This window comes from Thalassophryne amazonica, chromosome 9, assembly GCF_902500255.1.
Source record: "Thalassophryne amazonica chromosome 9, fThaAma1.1, whole genome shotgun sequence".
Taxonomy (NCBI): domain Eukaryota; kingdom Metazoa; phylum Chordata; class Actinopteri; order Batrachoidiformes; family Batrachoididae; genus Thalassophryne; species Thalassophryne amazonica.
Window position 1 is genome coordinate 73,337,687 of NC_047111.1, and position 25,750 is coordinate 73,363,436.

The following is a 25,750-nucleotide window of genomic DNA, read 5'->3' on the forward strand; positions in this document are numbered from 1 at the left end:
AGAGAGAGAGAGAGAGAGAGAGAGAGAGAGAGAGAGAGAGAGAGAGAGAGAGAGATGTATGCAAACAGTGCATCCAGAAAGTATTCACAGCACTTCACTTTTTCCATTGTGTTATGTTACAGCCTTATTCCAAAATGGATGAAATTCATTTTTTCCTCAAAATTCTACACAAAATACCCCATAATGCCAATGTGAGAATTTTTTTTTTTTTTGACAGAGATTTTTGCTTTATTAAAAAGTTTAATAAAAAAAAAACCCAGAAGAAATCACACGTACATAAGTATTTACAGCCTTTGCCATGAAGCTCAAAATTAAGCTCAGGTGCATCATGTATCCACTGATCATCCTTGAGATGTTTCTACAGATTAATTGGAGTCCACCTGGGTAAATTCAGTTGATTAGACATGATTTCAAAAGGCACACACCTGTCAACATATAAGGTCCCACGGTTGACAGTGCATGTTAGAGCACAAAGCATGAAGTCAGTCATGATCTCTAGAAATAAAGTTTTGAAGTTAGCTGAGAAATGCATTTAGAGCTTGATTTTACTAGTATTAGGAAGTGTTACATCTTCAACAAGTAACAACAGCTTAAAATATTACAGTGAGTAAAAAAAAAAAGCTTGTTTCTTCTCAGATGAGACTCAAAACAAGATGATCCCAACACTCTTAATTTAGATTTTTCAGATGTAAAGTCATTATATCTCACTGGATTGTTATTTGTTAAGTGATTTTTGTTTTGTATCAGGAGTAACTACATTCGTTTGACAAGAAATCACACAAATGCCATTATTAAGATTTTGTGCCTTTGCAGTGTGAATGTTTAACATTATCTCTGAATTGGAGCATTTTTTACCTCTTCATGTTCAGAGACACAGTGAGCAGTTGGTTTTTCACCCATATTGCAGCTCTGTGCAAGAAGCCATCTTCTTTGATTTCATATTTATTGTGTTGGACCAAAGCCTGGACTCCAACCACACACAGAGACTTCAGCTTATCTAAAAGGGAATCTTTTGAAGCAGAATAAACACATTAGTTATTAAACTGAAATGAGTTACTTAACTCACCTGATACCTGTGTGAGCACCTACCAGACAGATTTGTGTGTATTTGATTGAGGGCAGTTAGCTGGAAGACAGTGACCAAAAGCTCTTCAGCAGAGGCCAGCAGAAGACAATCTTGGACAGATGAGAAAAATGTGGAAGCAACGTCACAAATGAAGGAGATGAGTGGTTCAATGTTGCCTGCATCGGACAGCGTCTTGGTCTCCAACAGCGTTGTGTGCAGTGTTTCCAGGATCTTCTCCATGTACACCTCCCCTATCAGAGGCTCTGCACAAGTAGAAATCAGATCAAAAAAGGTGATTACATAGCATGGTGACAGGAGAATCCAAATAAAACACAATGCTAAAATACCCTCAGCCATATGAGCATTGTGTTCTTTATAATTTGGAGTTGTTTAATTGGTACCCCAGTGAAAACTGTGTGTGTGTGTGTATATATATATATATATATATATATATATATATATATACATACACACACACACACACACACATTTATTGTTGTTTACATTAATTATTCAGATCCTACCGTCTTATGTACAATTTGTATATGTTCAATCAAGTCCCTCTATTTTGTCACGTGATAATTTCACAAGGACCACAATGGGAATAAGCGCTTATGCTTTATTGTGTTAGTCTTGTGTCATTGATACATTCACCTCTGTACGTGTATATTGATGTTGCAGAATAAACTCAATCAATTATAAATTCATTATAAATATATTTATGTTTTAAAGGCGTCTGCAGGAGGAGGTGCGTGTGCACGTACATGAGCTTTTGAAGAGTGGAAGTTACCATTGACCGTGTGTGCTGCGCATGCATGCTGACGTCCACGAGATGTCTTGTAAATCACTCCAGAGGTGTTATCAAGTTACAAAACGTGTTTTCAGTTTCATAATTTAATTTATTCCGTTTCTATAATGCCAAATCACAACAAGGCTGCCTCAAACAAAGCTTTTATAAGTGTTTATTTCTTGCTTGCTTTTACATAATATATGAGAAACATGTTAGTTTTACAGAGAAACACAGTGGTTTCAGAGCAGATTCCACCATGCTGAATTAGCAGCCAGAGAGAGACCAGCCAGCGATGTCACAGTGCCTCTCTACCTTGACTGGCTGTCACCCCAACCCCCCCACCCCCAAAAAACTGATTTGCATAATTCATAGCATAAAAATAGGAAAGAGAATGTGACCTTTTGACCTCTTAAAATAGGTCAAGGTTAGCCATCTTTGAACTTGTCCAAGGTATGTGTCCCAAGAATGTTCCCTGTCAATTTGAAGACGCTGGCAGAAATAGGGTTGAACTTATGATGAGCACAGATGGACAGATGAACACAAAGCCTATGCAATATCCAATGGCCATATTGTGATGGCCTTGGGTAAAAATGTTATCTCTGAGGAGTCCATCAAAAACAAAAGGTGCTTTCCTCAACAATGACAGAAAATCTGTGTTGGCATGTGTGGGTCTCCATGAGAAGGTTTTGTGCTTACTATTGTTGTAGTGTTGAGACAGGACCAGGCTGATAAGAGTCCAGCCGTGGTTGCTCTTAGAAGCTGTGGAACCGGAGATGCAGTGCCCCACACTGCACAGATCTTCAGTCAAACCTAGGAGCTGCTCACCGAGCACAGAACCTCTCAGCCAATCCCCACTGCGTTTAAGGGTCTCAGGATCTGCACATGCCTGTCAGTAGTTGTGCATTTAGAATGCAAATCTGATTTTTCAGTATGCTTAACATGATCGGAAAACTCTTCAAACATTAACAAGGTAAATAATGCTTACCCTCTGTACGATTTGCAGGATAACACCCCACTGTAAACCCATCTAAAAGAAAAAAGAAAGAGTACAAATGTCAGAAAGGAAAGAGGAGAATAAGAGCTGACTTTAAAACTAAAAAGGGAGTTATCAAACAGCACATCCGGCATGAGATCTTGTGTTACCGCAGTGATGTGGTTGAGGATGCGGGTGGTCTCCTGCTGGCTACAGCAACAGAGCGAACTAAAGACCATCTCCACCAGGTGGTGAGTGTCTGTGCCCTGCTTCTCCACCAGCCACACCATAACCCGCTCCAAGACGAACTGTGTCGCCGGATTTTTCATCTTAGCCTCATCCTTCTTTTCACCATCTTCTGATATGTGGTCATGGTCTACCAATGTCTGTAAAGTGCACCATTTCAGGAGAAAAGACTTAATAGTCATCAAAAAAGTATGAGTTGTTTAAATTACCATAAATTATATAAATGTATTTATAAGGTCCATACATCAATTAACAAAACACCATGATATAAACTTTTACAGATAATTCTGGTCCATTTTTGGAGAAGGCAGTAAATCTTTTGTGATGAAATACCTGAAATAAAAATGGTCAACTTCTCTACATGCAACTGACAATATGATGAGTGAAAAAGAAACATCAAAAGTTGAGTTATATCCTCCTGAAGATGTTGGACTGTAATTACTTTCCTTCACATGCATCTTCACATGGTGTGCTACCATTCTTTGAAACATCTTTGAAATTGACCAAATGGATTAGGAGAAATGGCACATACAAGACTCATGGACAGACAGACAAAGGAACTTCTATTTTTCCGTGGGGGGGGGGGGTTATGAAAAAAAAAAGAGAAATACTGCACTGAAATGAACATCCATAAATATTAATAAAGACTTACAGTGAACACTCTGTGTGTATGGAAAGAGCACAGGAGAAGGGAGAGAAAAACAAGATGCTTTTCTGAATTGTTCTTATTGACATGTGCAAGGCTGAGTTGAGCCAGCTGGCACACTGCATCCTCAAAATAGTGAGTCTTCAGCGAAACAGTCTTGTCATCCACAAGATCCAGCACTGTTTGGGCGAGATTCTCAACACCACCCTCATCTCCAGTTTTCTCAAATTTCTCTGGCTTGAAGAAAACAGTCTTAACAGATTTCTTCTGTAAGCGATTCCTGTTTGCACTCTCAGGGTAACGCATCACCTAGAAGAATAACAGAAAGTATGACTTATTCATCACTGTTTGTCTCACTTATGCAAATTTTTAAACATTAAAAACTGTGATAATCACACTAATCATGTGCATCCACTATGTCTATGTGGAGATTTCAGTAGCAATTATGCTTGAAACAGAGATGAGCTCACCTGCAACAAGGTCGCCACCCCTTCCAAACAACGTGGATCTGCTTCATCGCTGTCTGTGTACCTAACTAACATACCACCCAGCCCGCCCCACAAGTCTGACAGAAGTTTTTGAAAGACATCCATGTTGTCATTCAATTCATCCTCACAATGTAAACCTGCTCTCTTCTCCCAGGATACAAGCATTTCAGTGACCAAGAGGAAAAGAGGACCATTCTGCAGGGAGGAATTTCCAAAAGCTGTATCCAACAGCGGTAACAGCTACATAAAGACAAAACAAAAATATTTTAAAACTATGTGAAAATGGTGTTTGATACTAATATAAGTATCTGCAACTGTGTTGCCTCACCTGCTGTGAAATAAGCATGGCCCGTATTTTCTTCTGATCCTCCTCTTCCTCCATATTGTTAAATATACAGTACCTCATGCACTCAACAGCAGAGGTCACTATAACTGCACTTTCTGATGGACTTGTCACTGCTCGCTCACTAGACAAACTGACCAGAAAAAAATAAACTCACTTACAGTTTTCAGAATAATAGTAGTGCTATGTGACTAAAAAGATTAATCCAGGTTTTGAGTATATTTCTTATTGTTACATGGGAAACAAGGTACCAGTAGATTCAGTAGATTCTCACAAATCCAACAAGAACAAGCATTCATGATATGCACACTCTTAAGACTATGAAATTGGGCTATTAGTAAAAAAAGTAAAAAAGGCGGTGTTCATAATAATAGTAGCATCTGCTGTTGATGCTACAAACTCAAAACTATTATTTCAAACTGCAGTTTTAGCAATCCTGTGAATCACTAAACTAGTATTTAGTTGTATAACCACAGTTTTTAATGATTTCTTCACATCTGCGAGGCATTAATTTTGGTGGTTTGGAACCAAGATTTTGCTCGTTTACTAGTGTGCTTGGGGTTATTGTCTTGTTGAAACACCCATTTCAAGGGCATGTCCTCTTCAGCATAAGGCAACATGACCTCTTCAAGTATTTTAACATATCCAAACTGATCCATGATACCTGGTATGCGATATATAGGCCCAACACCATAGTAGGAGAAACATGCCCATATCATGATGCTTGCACCACCATGCTTCACTGTCTTCACTGTGAACTGTGGCTTGAATTCAGAGTTTGGGAGTCGTCTCACAAACTGTCTGCGGCCCTTGGACCCAAAAAGAACAATTTTACTCTCATCAGTCCACAAATATTCCTCCATTTCTCTTTAGGCCAGTTGATGTGTTCTTTGGCAAATTGTAACCTCTTCTGCACATCTTTTATTTAACAGAGGGACATTGCGGGGGATTCTTGCAAATAAATTAGCTTCACACAGGCGTCTTCTTACTGTCACAGCACTTACAGGTAACTCCAGACTGTCTTTGATCATCCTGGAGCTGATCAATGGGTGAGCCTTTGCCATTCTGGTTATTCTTCTATCCATTTTGATGGTTGTTTTCCGTTTTCTTCCACGTGTTTTTTTTTTTTTTTTTTTTGTCCATTTTAATGCATTGGAGATCATTGTAGATGAACAGCCTATAATTTGTGGCACCTGCGTATAACTTTTCCCCTCTCCAATCAACAATTTTAATCAAACTACGCTGTTCTTCTGAACAATGTCTTGAACGTCCCATTTTCCTCAGGCTTTCAAAGAGAAAAGCATGTTCAACAGGTGCTGGCTTCATCCTTAAATAGGGGACACCTGATTCACACCTGTTTGTTCCACAAAATTGACAAACTCACTGACTGAATGCCACACTAGTATTATTGTGAACACCCCCTTTTCTACTTTTTTTTTTTTACTAATAGCCCAATTTCATAGCCTTAAGAGTGTGCGTATCATGAATGCTTGGTCTTGTTGGATTTGTGAAAATCTACTGAATCTACTGGTATCTTGTTTCCCATGTAACAATAAGAAATATACTCAAAACCTGGATTAATCTTTTTTTGTCACATAGCACTACTATTATTCTGAACACTACTGTATCTGCAACTCCTCACACACTTAGAGCCACATTTGCACAAACAATCTAATTTACCCCTGTATCAGTGCAGTGAAGAATGCGCTGTAGAACTCCAATGCTGGATCAATGACCAAATGGGGCAGTTTGCTGAGGAGTGGCATTAAATTCGGATGAAGCACTTTTGCCATTCCCTTGCCGCCTTCTTTGAGCAAAGACCAGAGTTTAGGTAAGAAACCCTTTTGGACATTCACGTGTGTCCAGCAGTCCTAGAATAGATGCAAAAAAAAAAAAAAAAATCAAATCAAATGATTTGCCAAATAAAAATATAACATTTACCTGTGATGACAGCAGTGAAGTCAACTATAGTGGCATTTATCACTAATCACAAACAATATAAAGCTACAGTGTGTAGGATTTTGTGTCACCTTGTAGTGAGGTTGTAGACTGCATTATGCTGTTGCCGGTCACTATATCGTTTCCCTTCACGTTTCCACCTTCTCTTGTGATAAGCAATATATACAATAATCCACTGAAAAAAAAAATGAGGGTTCTCAAACTTGTTAGCCTGCACTAGTAACCACTAGACAGTTTATAGGGGAGCAACTACTGATTTCTCTTATTTTTCTTCAGTTTTATGCCACACTGCAAAATATGAAAGCTAGAGCAAGTTTGTTCCTTTTGCACTACTGCATCAATATGGCGGCCTCCAGGAGGGGGCTTTGTTCCATGTAGATATGAAGGGCTCATTCCAAAATGATGAAAACACATGGATTCATTGTTGCAGGTAATTATCCAAGAATGATCAGATGGTTATGAGTGCCATCATCTATTTCTGTTAATAAACAGCCATAAATCCTACACACTGCAGCTTTATCATACCAGAGGATGCACATGCAGAGATATCTTACTCTGTCATCAGCATTATACTCTAGGCTCAGTCTATTGTAATTACTATAGCTATATACAGTTATGCGTGTGCACGTAGTTGAAAAGAGACCAACTTAAGCTCACAGGGATGACAGTAAGAACATGAAGAAGAGCTTCCCACACAGCTGGCAGCACAACAGGATCTGTGTCATCAATGCTGAGGATAACGGCAGGGCAGAGTCGTGCTGCTTCACTCTGGGCCAGTCCCGGGGTGAACTCACAAAAGGCACACACCAGCTCAAAAAATGCTCCGCGTACCTTTGGAGGAACATTTATTAACAGAATTGCCTTTCTCAAAGCAGGTCAAAAACAAACAACTGATTTGTTTCAGCTTTACAAATATGTACATTTTAATTCAACATTTTAGGTGCACAAATGATGAGTTGTTCCACAGAATAACGTATTTTATTAATCTGTTATTTATTTACATCACTCATTATACGAAAATAAAATCCCAACACAAACTTGTTGCAGCTGTTCCTTTCCATTCTCTTTCTTCCCCCATTTTATATTAATGTAAAGTGACTTTGTGGGACAAAAATGTTTTGAAAATGCTTACTTTGATTCTAAGAAATGTTACTGAACATCTATAAAACTATTTTCTGATACTTTACAGGCCCAATGAATATTCACTCAATGTAGTGAAATGACTGTTTTTTGAATGACAGTGGGCCAACAAAACGGTAAATTCAGTTCACTGAGACATTTATTCATTATCGTTTACGTTCTGTTTCTCTGCTGCACACTGCAGCAGTGCCCAGGAACAGATGCCCATTAAGTTGCTTGTGTCATTCGAAAAGACGACGCTTTGCTGTTTGATAAAGACATTTATTCATATTTGTTTGCTTAAAATGAGCATGACTGCTAATTGTATTTTATCTCTGGAGCCCAACATGAGGAATCATGAACGCTCATATAATTAAAGTTTTAAGTGTGACCTGACACGGTTTTAAACGCATGCCGAAAGCAGTGGTGGGCACAGCTAACTGAAAAATTAGCTTCGATAACCATTAATCTGCTAACTGAAAAGCTAACTTTTATAACGCTAAACCGCTAAAAAATTTAACGGAACTTACCGCTAGCGTTTAGCACTGAGTCGGTGGCGGCCACATCGCACTACACTTTCGACTACTAACGGAGCTGCGTTCACAAACACAAGACAAATCCACGAAAAATAAACACAAAATAAAATCCCAAACACGATCATCACCTTTATCAAAAGCAGTAAATCGCAGTATTAGAAGTCACAGTTTATCTCTATATTATATATTTATAAACTGTTAATGGAGCTGCATTCACAAACACAAAACAAATCCACTAAAAATAAATAAATAAAAAATAAAATCCCAAACAAGGTCATCACCTTTATCAAAAGCAGTAAATCGCAGTATTACAAGTCACAGTTTATATTTATAAACCATTAACGGAGCTGCATGATGGTGAATCTGGATTTTTTTTCCCCCTGATATATACAGTGCATCCGTAAAGTTGTCACAGTGCTTCACTTTTTCCACATTTTGTTATTTTACAGCCTTATTCCAAAATGAATGAAATTCTTTTTTTTTTTTCAAAAAAGTTCTACACACAATACCCCATAATGACCAGTGGTGGGCACAGCTAACTAAAAAGTTAGCTTCGGTAACCATTAATCCGCTAACTGAAAAGTTATCTTTTATGATGCTAAACCGTTAAACTGCTTAAAAAAAAAAACTTTATTACAGATAATCGATAACTTAGTATTGATTCGGATGCGGCCACATCAGATTACACTGTCGGCTTCTGATAAAGCAGTTTCACTTTAAGCGCCACAGGGGCTGCTGGCTAAATTCAAGGATCACAAACACAGAACACACAAAAAATGAATGAATAAAAAATAAATAAAATAAAACCCCAAACACTGTCATCATCTTTCAAAAGCAGTAAAACACAGTATTACAAGTCACAGTTTATCTTGGTATTATATACACCGCCATTTACGAACTAAAATCTGCTGCTTTTTTCACACGCTTTGAACACTGCAGCTTAAACAACCGAAATATGTCCATTAATGCATTGACTGGCAGAGTAAAAGGCACATAGTAAATATAAATTCTTACGTTAGTTTCAGTGGGATTGATTAACCCCTTAATGCCTACTGTCGCATATATGCTACAATATTTGACTCAAATATGCAACATACCAAATTGACCAGTATGCCTGTTGTCGCAAATTTGCAACATACCATTATTATTATTATAACATAAAGTCATTACCAAAATAACTATTTATTTTTTGTGCAAAAGTGAAATTAATAATCTCAACATTATTTACCATCTACTTAAAGGCAAAAACACACAAAACATTTTTTTTATATACAGCTATATAAATTCAGGCATTAAGGGGTTAAAGTCTGAAGAAAATATTCCACATAAAGCATCCTGATTATCCAAAACAGTGTGTAAACGGTGAAGAAAAGTCCCTCACAGCTGCGCCGTGAGATCTCCTCTCTCCCACAGAGTCTTGGCGATTAAATTATCCCGTGCCACAAAAGAAATAAAATAAAATAATGCTAAAATTAGTTTGTTTTGTTTGTGTCGAGCAGACGGTAAGTGTGACGTCTAAAGTGAACCTGAACTACACTACCCACAATGCTCCCTGCATCGACTGGCCAATCACGTCTTGCGCTTAATGATGTCATCAGCAAGCGACAGCCAGTCTGCCATAAACCACTGACCTACACACGACAGGGACTAAAATGTTTGATTTTAGGGTTTACAAACGTTTTTGACTGTTAAACTTTGCTCAGTTTACCAGGAAAAAAAATGTTAGCGGAATGAAAATGGTCAGAACTAAATTAGATAACTGGTCAGATGATGGTTTTAAAACTTATCTGAAAAGCTAGTCCACTAGAAAAAAAAACATTAGCTTCGATAATTATCGGTTATCGGATTAGCTGAACAGTGCCCACCACTGATAATGACAATGTGAAAAAAAGTTTATATATATATATATATATATATATATATATAAAGAAATCACATGTGCATAAGTATTCATAGCCTTTACCACAAAGCTCAAAACTGAGCTCAGGTGCATCCCGTTGATTGTATAAAGATGTGGCGCTCATTGATGGCCAAATTGAGTCAGAAAAAGCCACTGTTTCTACGATAAATTGCAATAAGATGCCCACCAACTCAATGGAGAACTTTAAATGGATAACGCGCACGTCAACATCATTGCGTGGCCACAGAATTACAGAGGTATAGAAACATAAATCAGGCTTTAGGATTTTAAGGTACCACTCCGCAGAGGACTTAGAGAAAAGAGTAACTCGACCAAATGTAAGCATTTTAATGCACGTCTGTCTTATTTTAGGCAGGTGTTTATTTTTTTCAGATGGAAATAAGGCACATGTAATTTCGTAGTTTTTTTATTTATAATAAATCTGCAAAAATTTCAAAACATTTTTCATGTTATGGGGTGTTGTGAGTAGAATTCTGAGCAGAAAAAAATGATTTCCTCCATTTTGGAATAAAGTTGTAACATAACAAAATGTGGAAAAAGTGAGGCCCTGTGAATATTTTCCAGATGCACTGTAAGTCACACTGGACATTTCCATGACTTTGATTCACGCACCCGTACGCAGTGTGTTGTACTGATGAGTAAACTCACTGTGAACCGGTGTAGCCTGAATGTGAGATGGGTGCCCCCACTTGCAAGTGCACAAAGAAAACTTTGAAATGTTAAAAAAAAAATCTGTCACGCATCAAAGTCGTGCAACAAACGTGAAATGGCTGTTAACGTTGCACGATCTACTGCCAACACTACGTGTTAATGCACGTTGATGGTGCATGAGATGGCACATGCAGCTGGTCAAGTTGAGTAAAGAAGTGAACAGTGTGAGTGATTGCGTCAGCACAGCTCATCTGAACGATTATAACAAATGTTAAATCTATCATAAGCATACCTTTACAGCTGCACACAAGAAGTAAAAAACATGCAACTGTTTTACCAAGCTATTACAATATAAACATGACAAATAATTACCTTTTTAGATGGCTCCAAATGCTTTCTCCACCTTGTTCAGTGCGCGCGACAAAAGCAGCAGCTGGAGCACTCCTCTGTGATTCCAGAAGCGATTAAAGGCGTTTTCAACAGCTAACTCGGACAGAAAATGATTAATCTGCTACAAAATAATTATTTTATATACGCAGCGTCCAGCGCACAATGCATTGCAGCCAGTGGAACAAAGCACAGCATCCAGCTGGGAACACAGCATGTGGGATTGTCTCGACAATGTGCATGCAAGTGCGCGGATCAAAGTCGCGCAAGTGTCAGGGCACTTTAAGTTGCAGGACCTCTGAAACTAGAAAACCAAATAAATAAATAACTACATGACTTATACTCTTGAAAATACAGTATTACATTTTCTTACATTTACAGTATTTTACATTCCTTTCCTTTCCTTCCCACTGTTGCCAAGTGCTTGCTCACAGGGGGTCGTTTTGACCGTTGGGGTTTTTCCGTAATTATTATATGGCCTTGCCTTACAATATAAGGCGCCTTGGGGCAACTGTTTGTTGTGATTTGGTGCTATATAAATAAATTGAATTGAAATTGAATTAATATAAATATGACTCAAACAAGATACACACAGTTTTGTCTTTAATGTGTAGCCATTCTCAATTATTTTATATTTAGGATTTTTTTTTTTGGGGGGGGGGGGGGGGGGGGGCTGTTTTGTCAAGCTGAGAGTTGTTTTTTTATTTTTAAAACGCATTATCATACCTCATAGAAGACACTTTCCCAATTTGACCTAATTAAAACGGAAAGCTTTTATAACAGTTTTGTACTTGCTGTACACCCTTTCTGGCTTTACAGCCAGCGCTGGAATAAAAATTTGACAGACTAATCCCATTCTATGCCACTACCTGAGGTGTCTTGTGTTTGCTGTACTTCCAGAACTTCCCCAGTGAAATAAGATGAGTTAGTTTTTGCTTTAAGGTTGTTCTCTCATTCTCTGGCAGCAAGGACAGCAGTTTTTTTATTCCCAAGAGTGAGCTGGTCACCATGCGCACATATTTGGCCTCTCTATCCTCTACTGCCACTGTTCTACAGGACAAACAGAAGTGTCAAAGACTGAATCAGGATATCATACATTAGCACTGTGTCAAAACAGTGAGTCAAGGAACCAGCAAATACAGTATAATGAGCCAAAGTGTTTGCTTACTGTGGATCACTCAGTGTGTCAGCAGTTTCCTTTATTAAAATCTCCTGAAGTACCTGCAATTGAACAACAATTACAAGAAGTAAGTACAGAGCAAATCCGGATGACCTCTGAGTTCACCACTGCTACTCACATTAAGGATTTCATCCTTGCAAAAGCTGAGGGCCTCAGGCTGTTTAAGGGGTGAGAAGGCAGCCTGGAACGCCTGACAGGCGGCAGAGGCTGCGGGTGAGTACGTGTCACACTGGGCTAGCATCCAATGGCCCATCAAACTTCTCAGAAAAGGAGCCAAGCTGCGATGGACTTTCAGTACCAGCTGCTCAAAGGCCTGCTGGGTGACCTCCCGAACACGGCGATCATGATCCTGTCAGACACACTTGTTACTGATGAAGACTATTTACTCTTTGAATGCAAGCACACCTCAAACATGGACAATCACTAGGGTGCATCATTTTTCCCCTTTTTTTCCCAAAACGTTTTGAAAATCACCTTGTACCTTAGGTTTATGTTGTTACACTACCCAAGAAATTACTACTTTACAAATTTCAGCAAAATCAAAATATATTTAAGGGAACCATCAAAGGCTGTGAATTCTTCAAAAACCATTAAAAAAAAAATCTAAATTTATGATTTCAAAGAATTGTTAATATACTCTGTTTATATACGTATACACACATATACCTACATATCTGAAAATTGTGATTTAAAAGAAACATTGATCTCACCACTGCTATCTTGCAGTAAATCCTTGGCCAGTAGGGCAGAACCCCTTTAACTTCTTCTGCATCCCGTTCCTGGCACATGGACCCAAAGTCCTGCAAAGCCTGAACAAATAGCATCATCAGAACACATAGCTCGATCATGAAGACTTTCTTGACTGATGACAAAAATCAAAAGTTCTGCTACATCCCAAAACCTTTGCAACACCTGTTTTGCAAAGGTCCATGTTAAATGGTTTAATACATCACCAACTGCTTTGAAACGTTCCAGGTGATGGAAGTGAATGAAGCAGTATTTGAGTATTTTGAGACACAAACAACAGTTCGGTAACAATCAGCAACTAATTAAACGATTCATTTGTGGATTCCTTGCACTGTGGCTGATTGTGATGTCACACAACTCACTTTCAAAAATATTTAAATACCCTTCCAAACCTCAGATATTTGTGAAGTCTTCGCTAAATTATCTGTCTGTCCTGTATCAAGTCTTGTTACTTTCTGCATCCAAGCCTATCTGATCTATAGTTTTTTTCTTTCACATTTGAACTTCTGCATTACTTACCAAATTCAATTTTGATATAGCATTTTTGGAATAGTCTGTTGATAAAACCAAATTAATGAAGGAAGGAGGGAACATTCTGTTAAGAATATTTCTCCAAAGGAGAGATTTTGTGTGAGAGGTGAAACCATCTTGGACTTTGCACAAACAAACAAATTGTTTTTCTTAAAAACAATAAAGTACATCCCTTTGGCTTCTCAGTTGTTTTACTCTGTCTCGCTACAGCAGATCTGTGGTGGGTCTGCACTCTTCAGGTTGATTTTGCACTAGTTTTACACCGGATGCTGTTCCTGACGCAACTCCACATTACATGGAGAATGCGCAGGGGTGGTGAACCTTCCACTCTGCCAATAACCCCCCCCCCCCTTCTTTTTCTTAAAAACAATATTTAGCGCAAATAATTACATAATGTACACAATCATGCCTACAAATCATAATGCAGGCTCTCTTCCTACACAAATATAAAATAAGATACATAACATAATCCAAAACATTAAATACAGATGTGCAAAATGTATTTACACACTACATCCAGAATGCTTTCGAGGTTAAATCTGGCATTTTCAACCTTATTTTTTTTAGATGTTCTGGGGGTAAACCTTCACTCATAGCAAAACCATTGAATAGGTGGGTGGTTGCATGGAGATCACCATGGAGGTGCACGCATGCATGCATGCTTACTTCAGTAAATGTAAAGAAACTTTTTAAAAAGTCAAAAGGTTACACAGTTTATATCTTGATTACCCTTTTTTCTGTTTTGGCAGTGCTGCTCTGCACCAAATCATTACATGTCGATTGCAGATGAGTGTCACTCGTCTATTTAGAACATCAACACTAGACTGATTAAAATCTTTTTCTTTTAAATAAAAAGTTTAACCCATAAACATCTAAAAACAGAACCCAGATTGAAATATTTCAGTTCTCACTTAACGCAACATCACTTTTTGGCCACTAGATGTCACTGTGGCGGAACGCGTCGAACGCCCCATGTTTTTCTGAATGTTTGACGTGTCTGTCATCCCATTTCCCCCTCAACTCTCATTCTCACTAAAACAGATTTAACTGACCTTCAGTCTGGTAACAACGTCCCTCTTTATGAGTTTCCTGAGTACCAGACGAAAATCCGGATCGACCAAGCTATCGATCTCCTCTACCCCGTGGACAGCGGGGACATAGCTCAGCTCCGAAGCCACTGACGAGCCGAAACCCACAAAGCCTGGAATAACCCCGCTCTCCCGGGTCAGCACCTCAGCAGCCCTGCCGCTGCTGGACGGCTAAAAGCGAGACAGAACGGCTGGATTACAGTTTAGCAGCAAATACAAAGTGGTTTGCCTTGTGTTAGCATTAGCATGAGCTTCGGTTTCATAACTAGGTCTAGGTAGAAAAGGAACTTACCCGAACATTTCCTTTTGTTCGCTGTTTATTTTTACCCCCCATGTGTGTATAGTAATCCTTAAAATATGTTTATTATAACTGTTTCTGACGTTAGCAGTCAAATTGGAGTTTTCAACAAACCCAAACACGCATATAGCAACTTGCATCTCATACGGACAAACTCCGATACGTGTGCCAAACATCGAACTTCGTATCGAACCTGAGCTCACTTCCGTATTCTTCTTCTTCTTCTATGGCATAAAACGGCAGCCGGCATCCTTGTTGCATTGCTGCCACCTTCTGCATCAGTCCGTTATAGCAGTACTAAATGCTTTTACAGAGTAGTGTCAACCATATGGTGTCACAGTGAAGTTCACCTTTGAGGTGTAAAAGGTCACTACATTATCTTATCCTACTAGATGATTGTGTGATATTCTGCCATAATTAACATCTCTTCAATAGGCTTCTTGTTCATCCTGGTATACCGAATATGATCATCCCATAGCTTGGTCAGGTGTTTACATGATTACTGCCAAAGTTGATGTATTTTCCCAGAAAAAGTCAGTGATTTTCAAGAGGCTTCTATCTTAAAATGCATCACTGACATCAAAATGATAAACATCCCTTAGCCCATTCAAGGAATAATGTGTTCACCTCATCACAGAAATGAATGGTTGACAAAATAATATACCCCTTTGATGGTCAGCTAATCGGCAATAAAAGCAGGTTTTGATTCAAGTGACACTTTGTTAAAGTCACAATCTGGTGGATTCCTCTACTCACATACAATGGCTGCTGTCTTTAAATTTTGAAAGCAAACCTGCCAGTTCTATTTACCCAAATCCCAGTGAGGTCACAGATTTGTCAGCAACACTTTACCGTAATTTCATAGTGTAATGTTGAAAGCATTTTCTTAAGATGTGAAATTTCAGCTTAGCTTGTTTGCCACAAGACACATGGGAAACTCAAGTTTTTAATTTATATTTGATGTTTTCTTAAAAGCCTTTATTCCACTCATTTTGCAACTGGTGGCAGTCACGACACTATGCAGTGTCTCCAATCGTGGCAACAGAAAACTAGAACTTCCTTGGTGGCTTCCCTCATTGGTCTTCCTGAATTTTTGTGAACTACCCATTTCAGACAGATTCCAAACAGTACCATACTGCATTTGTAAAAGACTGCTGTAAATGAAGTCCTAGATATAGTCATTGACTGGATGTTCATTTATCATCCCCTGACTTGTCTGAAGAAAACTGGCTGTGAAAGTGATTAATCCTTATATTTATTTTGTCCTATTACTGCTGGGCTCAGAAAATGGAGGTAATATGTATACAAATAGCCATAATTCATAAATGGTTAAAGTAATATTTTGGTTGAACCCCTTGAATTAAAGCTGACACACCACGCTATAAGCACACCTTGAATGTTTCACCACTGTGGTGGTGCACAGAATCAAAATAAGAAAAAATGTGTCACTGTCCAATTACTTATAGACCTGACCGTAAGTCAAGTAAACATACTTCAAATTTGCTCTCAAATATAGTACTTGAGTTTTCCACCACCGGCAGCAGGAATAACACCACCTCCAGCTTTGTGGAATTATAAATCATTCTTGGAAAAACACTCCCACAAAAGGTTAAAGAGATAAATAGAAAGTCATGGTGCATTGATCACAAACTGAACAAAATGTAATTAACTTTTCTCTGATGTGACCGCTCCATGTGTTCTTACCATCACTTACCCCCACCAACTTTTTTTTTTTTTTTTGAGAAACAAATCCATTATTTCAATATCTTGTACACACCTAGAGATGAACTTAAAACCACAATCACTTATTTTCAAGCCACAAAAATATCACATTTGGGTCACAAAAATACTTTAATATATGCAAATTACATGAATTGAAAAATAATTACAGACATTGTATTATAATTCTATACATAATTCTGGCCTATCTATTTAGTGCATCACCTAATTCTGTAGGTACTGCATTTTTCAAAATCGTGGCATCCGATGTGGAGGTCATGTGTGTAAAGGTGGGTTGTATAACTGGAAGCACATTTTTATACAAACAGCCATCAGTCACAACTTGTGCTGAAGGGAATAAACTATTTCTTGCAACATATAGGTTGCTGTAATAATTTCACATATGGAATAAGATCACTTATATGGTCCACTTCAAAAACTGAAATATGATGGAGTGGTAGCTGTGAGGCAAATTTCCTGCACTAGTAAAAGCTTAATGTTTGGACAGTTGAAATACATATGAGTAATTTAGTGCATCCCAGCCATCGTGTGTACATAGTAAATTAGCAATCATCTTGTAACATCACATTAGAAGAACTTACAAGCTCAAACCCTATTGTATCTGTTCAACTTTGATGTACCAAAATTGACTGAAAGACCAACTTTGTTTTGATTATGTAATATCTTACAAACATAGCTGCCACTTGTTGGATGGTGGATAAATTGTCAAAAATTACTATCAGCAGTGGTTGAACTGAAATGAACTGTCTGCCTCCTAAATGCTTTTTGCGACACTACACCCAGTGAGCAATTTAAGCTCACAACCGCGGGGAGAAACACAATGCCAATTACATGGCCAAAAACAGAAATACATTTATTTATTTATTTATATATATATATATATATATATATACACACAAATGGAAAAGTGAAACTGGAATTGAGAAAACATGGCTGGAGATTGTACAAAAACCTTTCATCTGCACTGCAAATTAGTGATGGCACCTCAAAACACTGTGGCAAAATTTTGAAACATTCACAAAACCCATACTTTGAAGTATTGTTACAGAGTCCACATCAAAATTAAGGCATGTTTTATGCTAAATGAGGCAACCGTACATTGCCAGCTATTTAGAAACAAACGTTTCCAATGTTCCCGTCGATCAGCCCCCTCTGTTGGTGAATTTATAAAGTGTAGGTGAATGAAGAAGAATCAGAACCTTCTTAAATTTCACATTTATAAACTAGTCAGTGCACAGTCTGTGAGTACCGGTACACGTCAATATTTGCACTCCATATAAATGCATTTTCACAATGCCCAAGTTTCTTTTATGTTTATAAACACCATAGTTGCAATTAGCTTTCTGTGAGCATCCAGTAATTATTAGTAAACAGTGAGATTGCATTTTTGTATCAGGTCATGAACATGAAAACCAAACTAGCCTTTTTTTTGTTGTTTCTTTGTTTTAAACAGATGTTACCAAGTTGTAATGTCTAACAGTTAAAAAGAAGCTAAATTTAAGATTTAAAATTTGGCCATTTTCAAATGATACCAGTTGAATGTATTATTTCTTTCAGCTAAATGCTAATTATAGGAAAGCAAAAACATAAGTACTTGGACAATACGCGTATACTAAAACAGTCACTTTCCACTGCTGTATGATAACATATTTCACATTTGCATGGAATCAATACTTGAGTACAATTTCCAGTTAACAACTACAGCACGTTTCTGACAAGATTGTATATTGTTAAGATGATTAATTACTCTTTTACAAATTTTGTGAGTCAATACAGTGAATGGTTGAAAACTGCTTCATCTACTTACATTTGAGTAAAAGAAAAATCAGTTACTGTATTTTTCAACAATAACTTTAATTACTCTTTTATACAATTTGTGAGTCAATACAGTGAATGGTTGGAAACTGCATCATCTACTTACATATGAGTAAAAGAAAAATCAGTTACTGTATTTTTCAACAATGACTATATTTACATGGACAGCAATATGATTGACAATCTAAACATGACAATATTTTGAAATAAAAAGAAAGAACATTTCAAGTATAGCATCAACAGAATATTCCATTCACATTCCCCTTTATGATACAGAGCATATTCTAATTAAGGACTCACAGCCACGCTAGAACCACTAATGCCTTATGTGGTGCAAAATGCTGTGAAAACTCCAACTGGATGTTCTAGTCTGAGGTGTAAGGTGTACATGTCTAAAATGCACTTCAATAACCTGGCTAAAACCAGAATACTCCATGTCTTACATTATTTCTTACTCTGATTGACCTTATTCAGTTTAAGGTAATTAGAAAATGCCTGTTTTCCTGGCATAATCTTTATCAGAGTATTGTCTTAATCTAATATCAGAACATCACTGTCCATGTAAACACAGCAGTTGTTTCTGTTGTTAAAAAAAAAAAAAATTAGGATTACACATGAAATCTAAGTTCCACTGAAAGAAATAACTACATTAAACTGTCAGTTCTTTTCATATCAATGTACAGGTAAATCTAAAAAATTAGAATGTCTTGGAAAAAGTTCAATATTTTTGTCAGGTATTTCAGAGAGCAAAAAATTACAGATTCTAGTTTCACTACATAGAAACTAAACTGTTTCAGTATTTTTTTTTTTAAATTTTGTTAATTACAGCCTCTTGCTAAAAAAAAATAGAAAATGCATAACTCAAAATATTAGAATATTTTATTTCAAGTCACTATTTATGCAGTATGAATACCATGAATCTCTCAAATTTGTTTCAGTACACACAACCACAATTATGGGGAAGACTGCTGACTTGACAGTTGTCCAGAACCACAGAAGGTCATTAATGAAAGCTCTGGCTGATCACAGAGATCTACATCAAAGCATACTCATGGAAAATTAACTGGATGGGAAAACTGTGGTCAGAAAAGATGTGCAAGCAACAGGGATGACCGAAGATTGTCAAGCAAACCCAATTCCAGAACTTTGGGGGAACTTTAGAAGGAGTGGATTTAAGCCCCTTTCACACCGGACCTGCATAGAGTTTAACTGTGCTACATATCTAGTACGTCGGAATGGCTGTGTAAGTTTACGTTTAATTTTTGCATCCCTCCACATATTGCCATGTACGGCTGCATAAGCTCAGCACAGTCAGTATGCCGCATTACGCAACTGCTACGTTGGCCCGGTGTGAAAGGGGCTTTAAGCTGGAGTCAGTGCATTAAGAGCTAACATGCACAGGTGCATCCAGGAAAATGGCTACACGTGTTGTATTCATGATGCCAAGCCACTCCTGAACCAGAGACTGTCAGAAATGTCTTACTTGAGCTAAGGATGAAAAAAAACTATCATTGCTCAGTAGTCCAGAGTCCTCTTTTCAGATGAAGATAAATTTAACATTTCATTTGGAAATCAAGGTCCCAGAGTCTGGAGAAGGAGTGGAGAGGCACAGACTGCGTGAAGTTTCGACAGTCGGTGATGATTTGGCACGTCATCTGCTGGTGTTGGTTCACTGTTTTATCATGTCCACATCCAACATCTATCTAGCCATCTACCAGGAGGTTTTAGAGCACTTCATGCCTCCATCTGTTGACAAGCCTTATGGAGATGCTGACTTTGTTTCCAGCAGGATTTGGCACATGCAAAAACTACTAGTACCGTATTTCCTTGATTAATAGCCCAGGCATTTATTTTTCAAATCGTGTGCAGACTCGGCGCCAAAACGAGGCAGGCGATTCAAGGTTGGCGAGTATGAACAAAATGCTGCTTGCTGCCTGCACTGTAATTCAAAAGTTTTCACACATATCCCTGGGTGTGGCAAACCAAGCCTATCCCAACGATCATAGAGCATGAGGCAGGGTACACCCTGGACAGCACACCAGTCTGTCGCAGGGCCACATACAGTGGCTTGCAAAAGTATTCAATTATACAGCGTCATGATGAAGTGGTACAGAGGATGGTTTTATTAAAAAGAAGACCTGAAAGTTCAGCTACAATTTGCCAGAAGGCACATCTGAGATGCAAGTCTAGATTTAATGCTTTGGTGAAAGAAATCCCTCCTCTGTACCACTTCATCATGAAGCTGTATAACTCGGGATACAAAATGCAAAACATGCACTATGCACAATTTCTCCAATCACAGCCACAGAAGCCTATAACCTCTAAGGAGCGGACTGCGCGCTCCAACTAGAGGGATTCCAACTCCTCCGCGCAGACAGAGACCGAGCACTCTCTGGTGGAAAAACAAGAGGTGGAGGACTCTGCTTCTATATCAACAACGCCTGGTGCTCCGATGTGACTGTGATCTCCCAACACTGCTGTCCCTCTCTGGAATATCTCCTCATAAACTGCAGACCGTTCTACTCTCCACGTGAGTTTAATTCCTTCATACTTTGCTCTGTGTATATTCCACCGAGCGCGGACATGCACGAGGCCGAGCGCGCGCTCGCGGATCAGATTATGAGCGTGGAGAGAGACTTTCCGGACTCTCTTGTTATAATTCTCGGTGATTTTAACAAAGGGAATCTCAGTCAGGAATTACCAAAATACAAACAGTTTGTTAAATGCCCGACCAGAGAAGGGAGCACGTTAGATCATTGTTACACGACAGTGAGCGGCGCCTACCACGCGGTGGCCCGTGCAGATTTGGGACTCTCAGATCACGTGATGGTCCACTTGATCCCCACGTACAGACAGAGACTTAAACTCGCTAAACCTGTTGTGAGGACATCTAAAGTGTGAAGCAATGAAGCTGTAGAGGAGCTACGCGCGTGCTTGGCCACCACGGATTGGGATATGTTTGAGGCTTCAACAGACAGTCTAGATGACTACACGGACACTGTGACGTCATATATTCATTTCTGTGAAGACAGCATCATTCCACAGCGTACCAGGGTGAGATATAACAATGACAAGCCCTGGTTCACACCTAAACTCCAGCAGCTCCGTCAGCAGAAAGAGGTGGCTTTCAGAGAAGGAGACAGAGACAGCTATAGAGGTGCAAAGTACAGATTTAGCAAGGAGGTGGCAAAGGCTAAATCCATGTACAGTTCACGTCTGCAGCAAAGGTTCTCTGCCAACGACTCAGCCTCTGTGTGGAGGGGGCTGAAAGAGATCACCAACTACAAGCCCAAAGCACCTCGTTCTATTGACGACCTGAAGCTGGCCAATGACCTGGACATCTTCTATTCACGCTTTGAAGACAAGGACTCACACCTCCCCACCCCCCACACAACTGGATATTCAAACACTCTGGACCTCCCCCCTCTCACTGCTGCCCTCCCCACTCCCCCTGTTGCCCTCTCGGTCCAAGAGGAGGACGTGAGGAGACATTTCAAAAGGCTGAATCCACGTAAGGCCCCGGGCCCAGACTGTGTCTCTCCTGCCACCCTGAGACACTGCGCTGATGAGCTGGCCCCAGTCTTCACAGGGATCTTCAACACCTCCCTGGAGTCACGCCATGTTCCAGTCTGTTTCAAGTCCTCAATCATAGTTCCAGTCCCCAAGAAACCACGCGTCACTGGACTTAATGACTACCGTCCTGTGGCTCTCACGTCTGTAGTCATGAAGACCTTCGAACGCCTGGTTTTATCCCACCTGAAGTCCATCACCGACCCCCTCCTGGACCCCCTGCAGTTTGCCTACAGAGCCAACAGGTCTGTAGATGACGCCATAAACCTGGCCCTGCACTCCATCCTGCAGCACCTGGACTCCCCAGGAACCTACGCTAGGATCCTGTTTGTGGACTTCAGCTCTGCATTCAACAACATCCTTCAAGCTTTGCTCCAGGACAAGCTTTCTCTGCTCCACGTGCCCAACTCCACCTGCAGGTGGATCACAGACTTCCTGACGGACCGGAGTCAGCGTGAGGCTGAGAAAGAATGTCTCGAACACTCAGGCTCTCAGCACAGGATCTCCACAGGGCTGTGTCCTTTCCCCTCTGCTCTTCTCCCTGTACACTAACTGCTGCACCTCCAGCCACGACTCTGTAAAGCTCATCAAGTTTGTGGATGACACCACCCTCATCAGACACATTTCGGATGGGGATGAGTCTGCCTACAGGACGGAGGTGAACCGGCTGGTGACCTGGTGCAGCAGCAACAACTTGGAGCTCAACGCCGTGGAGATGATCGTGGACTTCAGGAAAGCCACAGCCCCCCCGCCCTCCCTCGCACTCACCAACAGCCCCATCACCACTGTGGTCTGTCACTGCTTCCTCGGCACCACCATCACCCAGGACCTCAAGTGGGAGTCAACCATCAGCTCCCTCATCAAGAAGGCCCAGCAGAGGATGTACTTCCTGCGGCAGCTGAAGAAGGCCAAGCTGCCTGTCCAGCTGATGGTGCAGTTCTACACGGCCATCATCGAGTCCATCCTCTGCTCCTCCATCACGGTGTGGTACGCCAGGGCCACAGCCAGGGACAGACACAGACTGCAGCGCATTGTGGCCTCTGCTGAGAAGGTGATCGGCTGTAGCCTTCCATCTCTCCACGACCTGCACATCTCCAGGACTCTGGGCCGAGCAGGTCGGATCACAGCTGACCCTTCTCACCCTGCACACAGTCTGTTCAAACCACTCCCCTCGGGCAGGAGGCTACGGTCCATCCGGAGTAGAACCTCCCGCCATAAGAACAGTTTCTTCCCCTCTGCCGTTAGACTCATGAACACCTCATAACTCAGTCACCTTAAGCTTAACTCTGTCACTTTATCATTTTATCACGGGTCACTTTAGACAATGTACTTTGGTTTTTAATTGCACTCCTCCCACTGCACTGTTTTTTCTGTTTCTCTGTTTTTCTGTTGCACACAGCCTTTCATATTTCTTTTTTTTTTATCTTATATTTTATCTTATTTTGACACATATGTTATATTTTATCCTAGCATTTTATCTCTTCTTAATGTTGCACCATTGTACCGAAGCAAATTCCTAGTCTGTGAATCCTGTTCACTGGCAATGGCAATAAACTTCTTCTGATTCTGATTCTGGGTTGTCTGGGTGTCTTGTTGGCTTTCCTCACTGTTCTCCTTCTTACACAGTCACTCAGTTTTTGAGAAATGTCTACTCCATGCAGATTTACCATAGAGTGCCATACTGTTTGTATTTCTTCATAACTGATGTAAATATAGTTCAAGACATATTCAGTGACTTGGAAATGTTCATGTATCCATCCCCTGACTTGTCTGAAGAAAACTGGCAATTATACTGATTATTTAAAGGTATTATACCAAAGGGGCCCATTACTTATGCAGCCCATCATCTTGGCTCTTATATTTGTAATTAATTTATTTCATGTTGTAGAGATTTACTTTCAGTTTGTGTCTAAGAAAGATAATTTTAGAATTTTTTTTTATATTGAGAAGCCTGATTTACTTTTTGTATTTGAAATGCCATAAACAAATTAAAATGCGTGAAATACCAAGGGGCTAAATACTTTTGCAAGCCACTGTATACACAATCACATTGACACCTGCACGCACACCTACGGACAATTTAAAGTTTCCATTCACCTAACCTGCATGTTTATGAATATGGGAGGAAGCCAGAGCACCAGTCAGGAACCCACGCAAACACGGGAAATATGCAAACTCCACACAGAAAGGCCACAGGTTAGGATAGATCCCAGGACCATGATCCCATGGACCAGTGGCGTCCAAAGACATTCCATAAAGGGCCAAGAGCAGGGGTGGGCAACAAGGGCCGAGACAGTGCAGGTTCTCCTTGCAACCAATCACCTCAGCAGGAGGGTTTGGTGATGAGCTTCTCCCCTGAACATAAACACCTGACCATCAATGAAATCACCTGCTGAGGTGACTGGTAGAAAGAGAAACCTGCAGTGTCTTGGCCCTTCATGTCACATGATTGCCCACCCCTGGCCAAGAGGGTGCAGGTTTTCTTTGCAACCACCGAGTCCACCAAGTGATTTCACTGACTACCTGATCCCATCAGCTCAAAGTGATGTTAATCAGTGAAAACAACTGCTGGAGGCAGTCACTGCAAAGAAAAGCTACACCCCTCTTGGTCCTTTCTGGAATGTCTTTGGCCATCACTGCACTAAACCACCGTGCTGCCCTGTATTGAAACTAGAATATGTAAAATTTTCACTCTCTGAAATACCTGGCAAAAATACTGAACTTTTTCCAAGATATTCCAAGTTGCAAAATAAAAAAACAAATAAATAAAAAATGCCATTGCAATACGTTTTGAGCTCACTATACTGAATGGCTGCGGAAGGAACTTGGGTGTCAAAGTCCAACCCCATGTCCATGACATGGCACCTGAGTAACAGATCAAATAGGGGATTGCCTGTTGGTGTGAAATAAGGTGAGGACTTGGTCTCTCCACAAAATGACATGTCTGCCACAGGTTTGGTCAAAAGCACAAAAAACTGAAGCCTTCAATGTTCAATCAGGAGTAAAGCAGGGCTAACTACACTCTTCATCTTCATGGCAACAATCTTCCCCCTGTTCAAGGACAAGGTACCACCATTAATTGAACGGCTGGAAAGCTCTTCAACCTGAGCCAACAGAGCCAAAAAGAAAATCACCACAACTTTGCTCCTGCACTTCCAGTATGCCAATGACAGCAGCATGTTGTCCTTTACAGAAGAGTGTCTTCAGAAAATCCTTGAAACCACTGACAAAGCCTGCACTAAGTGTGGTCTTCACATCAACCTCAAGAAGACACAGATCCTGTATCACCATCCACCCAACGTGGTTAATCCAAATCTTCCTGCTGTGAAATTGCACAGACACTTCCTGAATAACATGATCCACTTTCCATACCTGGGCAGCCATATGTCATCAAACAGACATTGATGACATGATCCAATACCGACTCAAGTGTGCAGGAACTGCACCTGTGTTTTCAATAGTAGAGACCTTCGACACAAGACAAAAATCCTCATATGCAAAGCTGTTGTCATGCCAACCCTGCTGTACGGATCTGAGACGTGGACCTTGTACCACCCCCACTTGAAGACCCTCGAGCAATTCCACCAACACTGCCTGAGGAGTATTCCCCACATTTGGTGGGAAGACTACCGTACAAACATCAGCACAAACATCAG

General features: G+C 39.9%; 1 protein-coding gene across 2 annotated transcripts in view; it reads right to left on the reverse strand.

The window, feature by feature from the left end:
* ltn1 (listerin E3 ubiquitin protein ligase 1) overlaps positions 1–15,147 on the reverse strand; it is a 34,741-nt gene extending 19,594 nt beyond the window's left edge. For both annotated transcript variants that reach the window (XR_004562713.1, XM_034178359.1), the window contains exons 1-16: positions 14,964–15,147; positions 14,636–14,842; positions 13,016–13,114; positions 12,424–12,654; positions 12,294–12,346; positions 11,995–12,175; positions 7,169–7,342; positions 6,233–6,423; positions 4,538–4,685; positions 4,192–4,449; positions 3,728–4,030; positions 3,000–3,215; positions 2,842–2,883; positions 2,553–2,742; positions 1,090–1,329; positions 856–1,009 (exon numbers count right to left, since the gene is read on the reverse strand). Coding sequence is in view for 1 of the 2 variants with exons in the window: in XM_034178359.1 (XP_034034250.1) it covers positions 856–1,009; positions 1,090–1,329; positions 2,553–2,742; positions 2,842–2,883; positions 3,000–3,215; positions 3,728–4,030; positions 4,192–4,449; positions 4,538–4,685; positions 6,233–6,423; positions 7,169–7,342; positions 11,995–12,175; positions 12,294–12,346; positions 12,424–12,654; positions 13,016–13,114; positions 14,636–14,842; positions 14,964–15,005 (2,729 nt within the window). In the remaining variant the exon portion in view is untranslated. The remainder of the gene's footprint in view (positions 1–855; positions 1,010–1,089; positions 1,330–2,552; positions 2,743–2,841; positions 2,884–2,999; positions 3,216–3,727; positions 4,031–4,191; positions 4,450–4,537; positions 4,686–6,232; positions 6,424–7,168; positions 7,343–11,994; positions 12,176–12,293; positions 12,347–12,423; positions 12,655–13,015; positions 13,115–14,635; positions 14,843–14,963) is intronic.
* Positions 15,148–25,750: the final 10,603 nt, after the last annotated feature.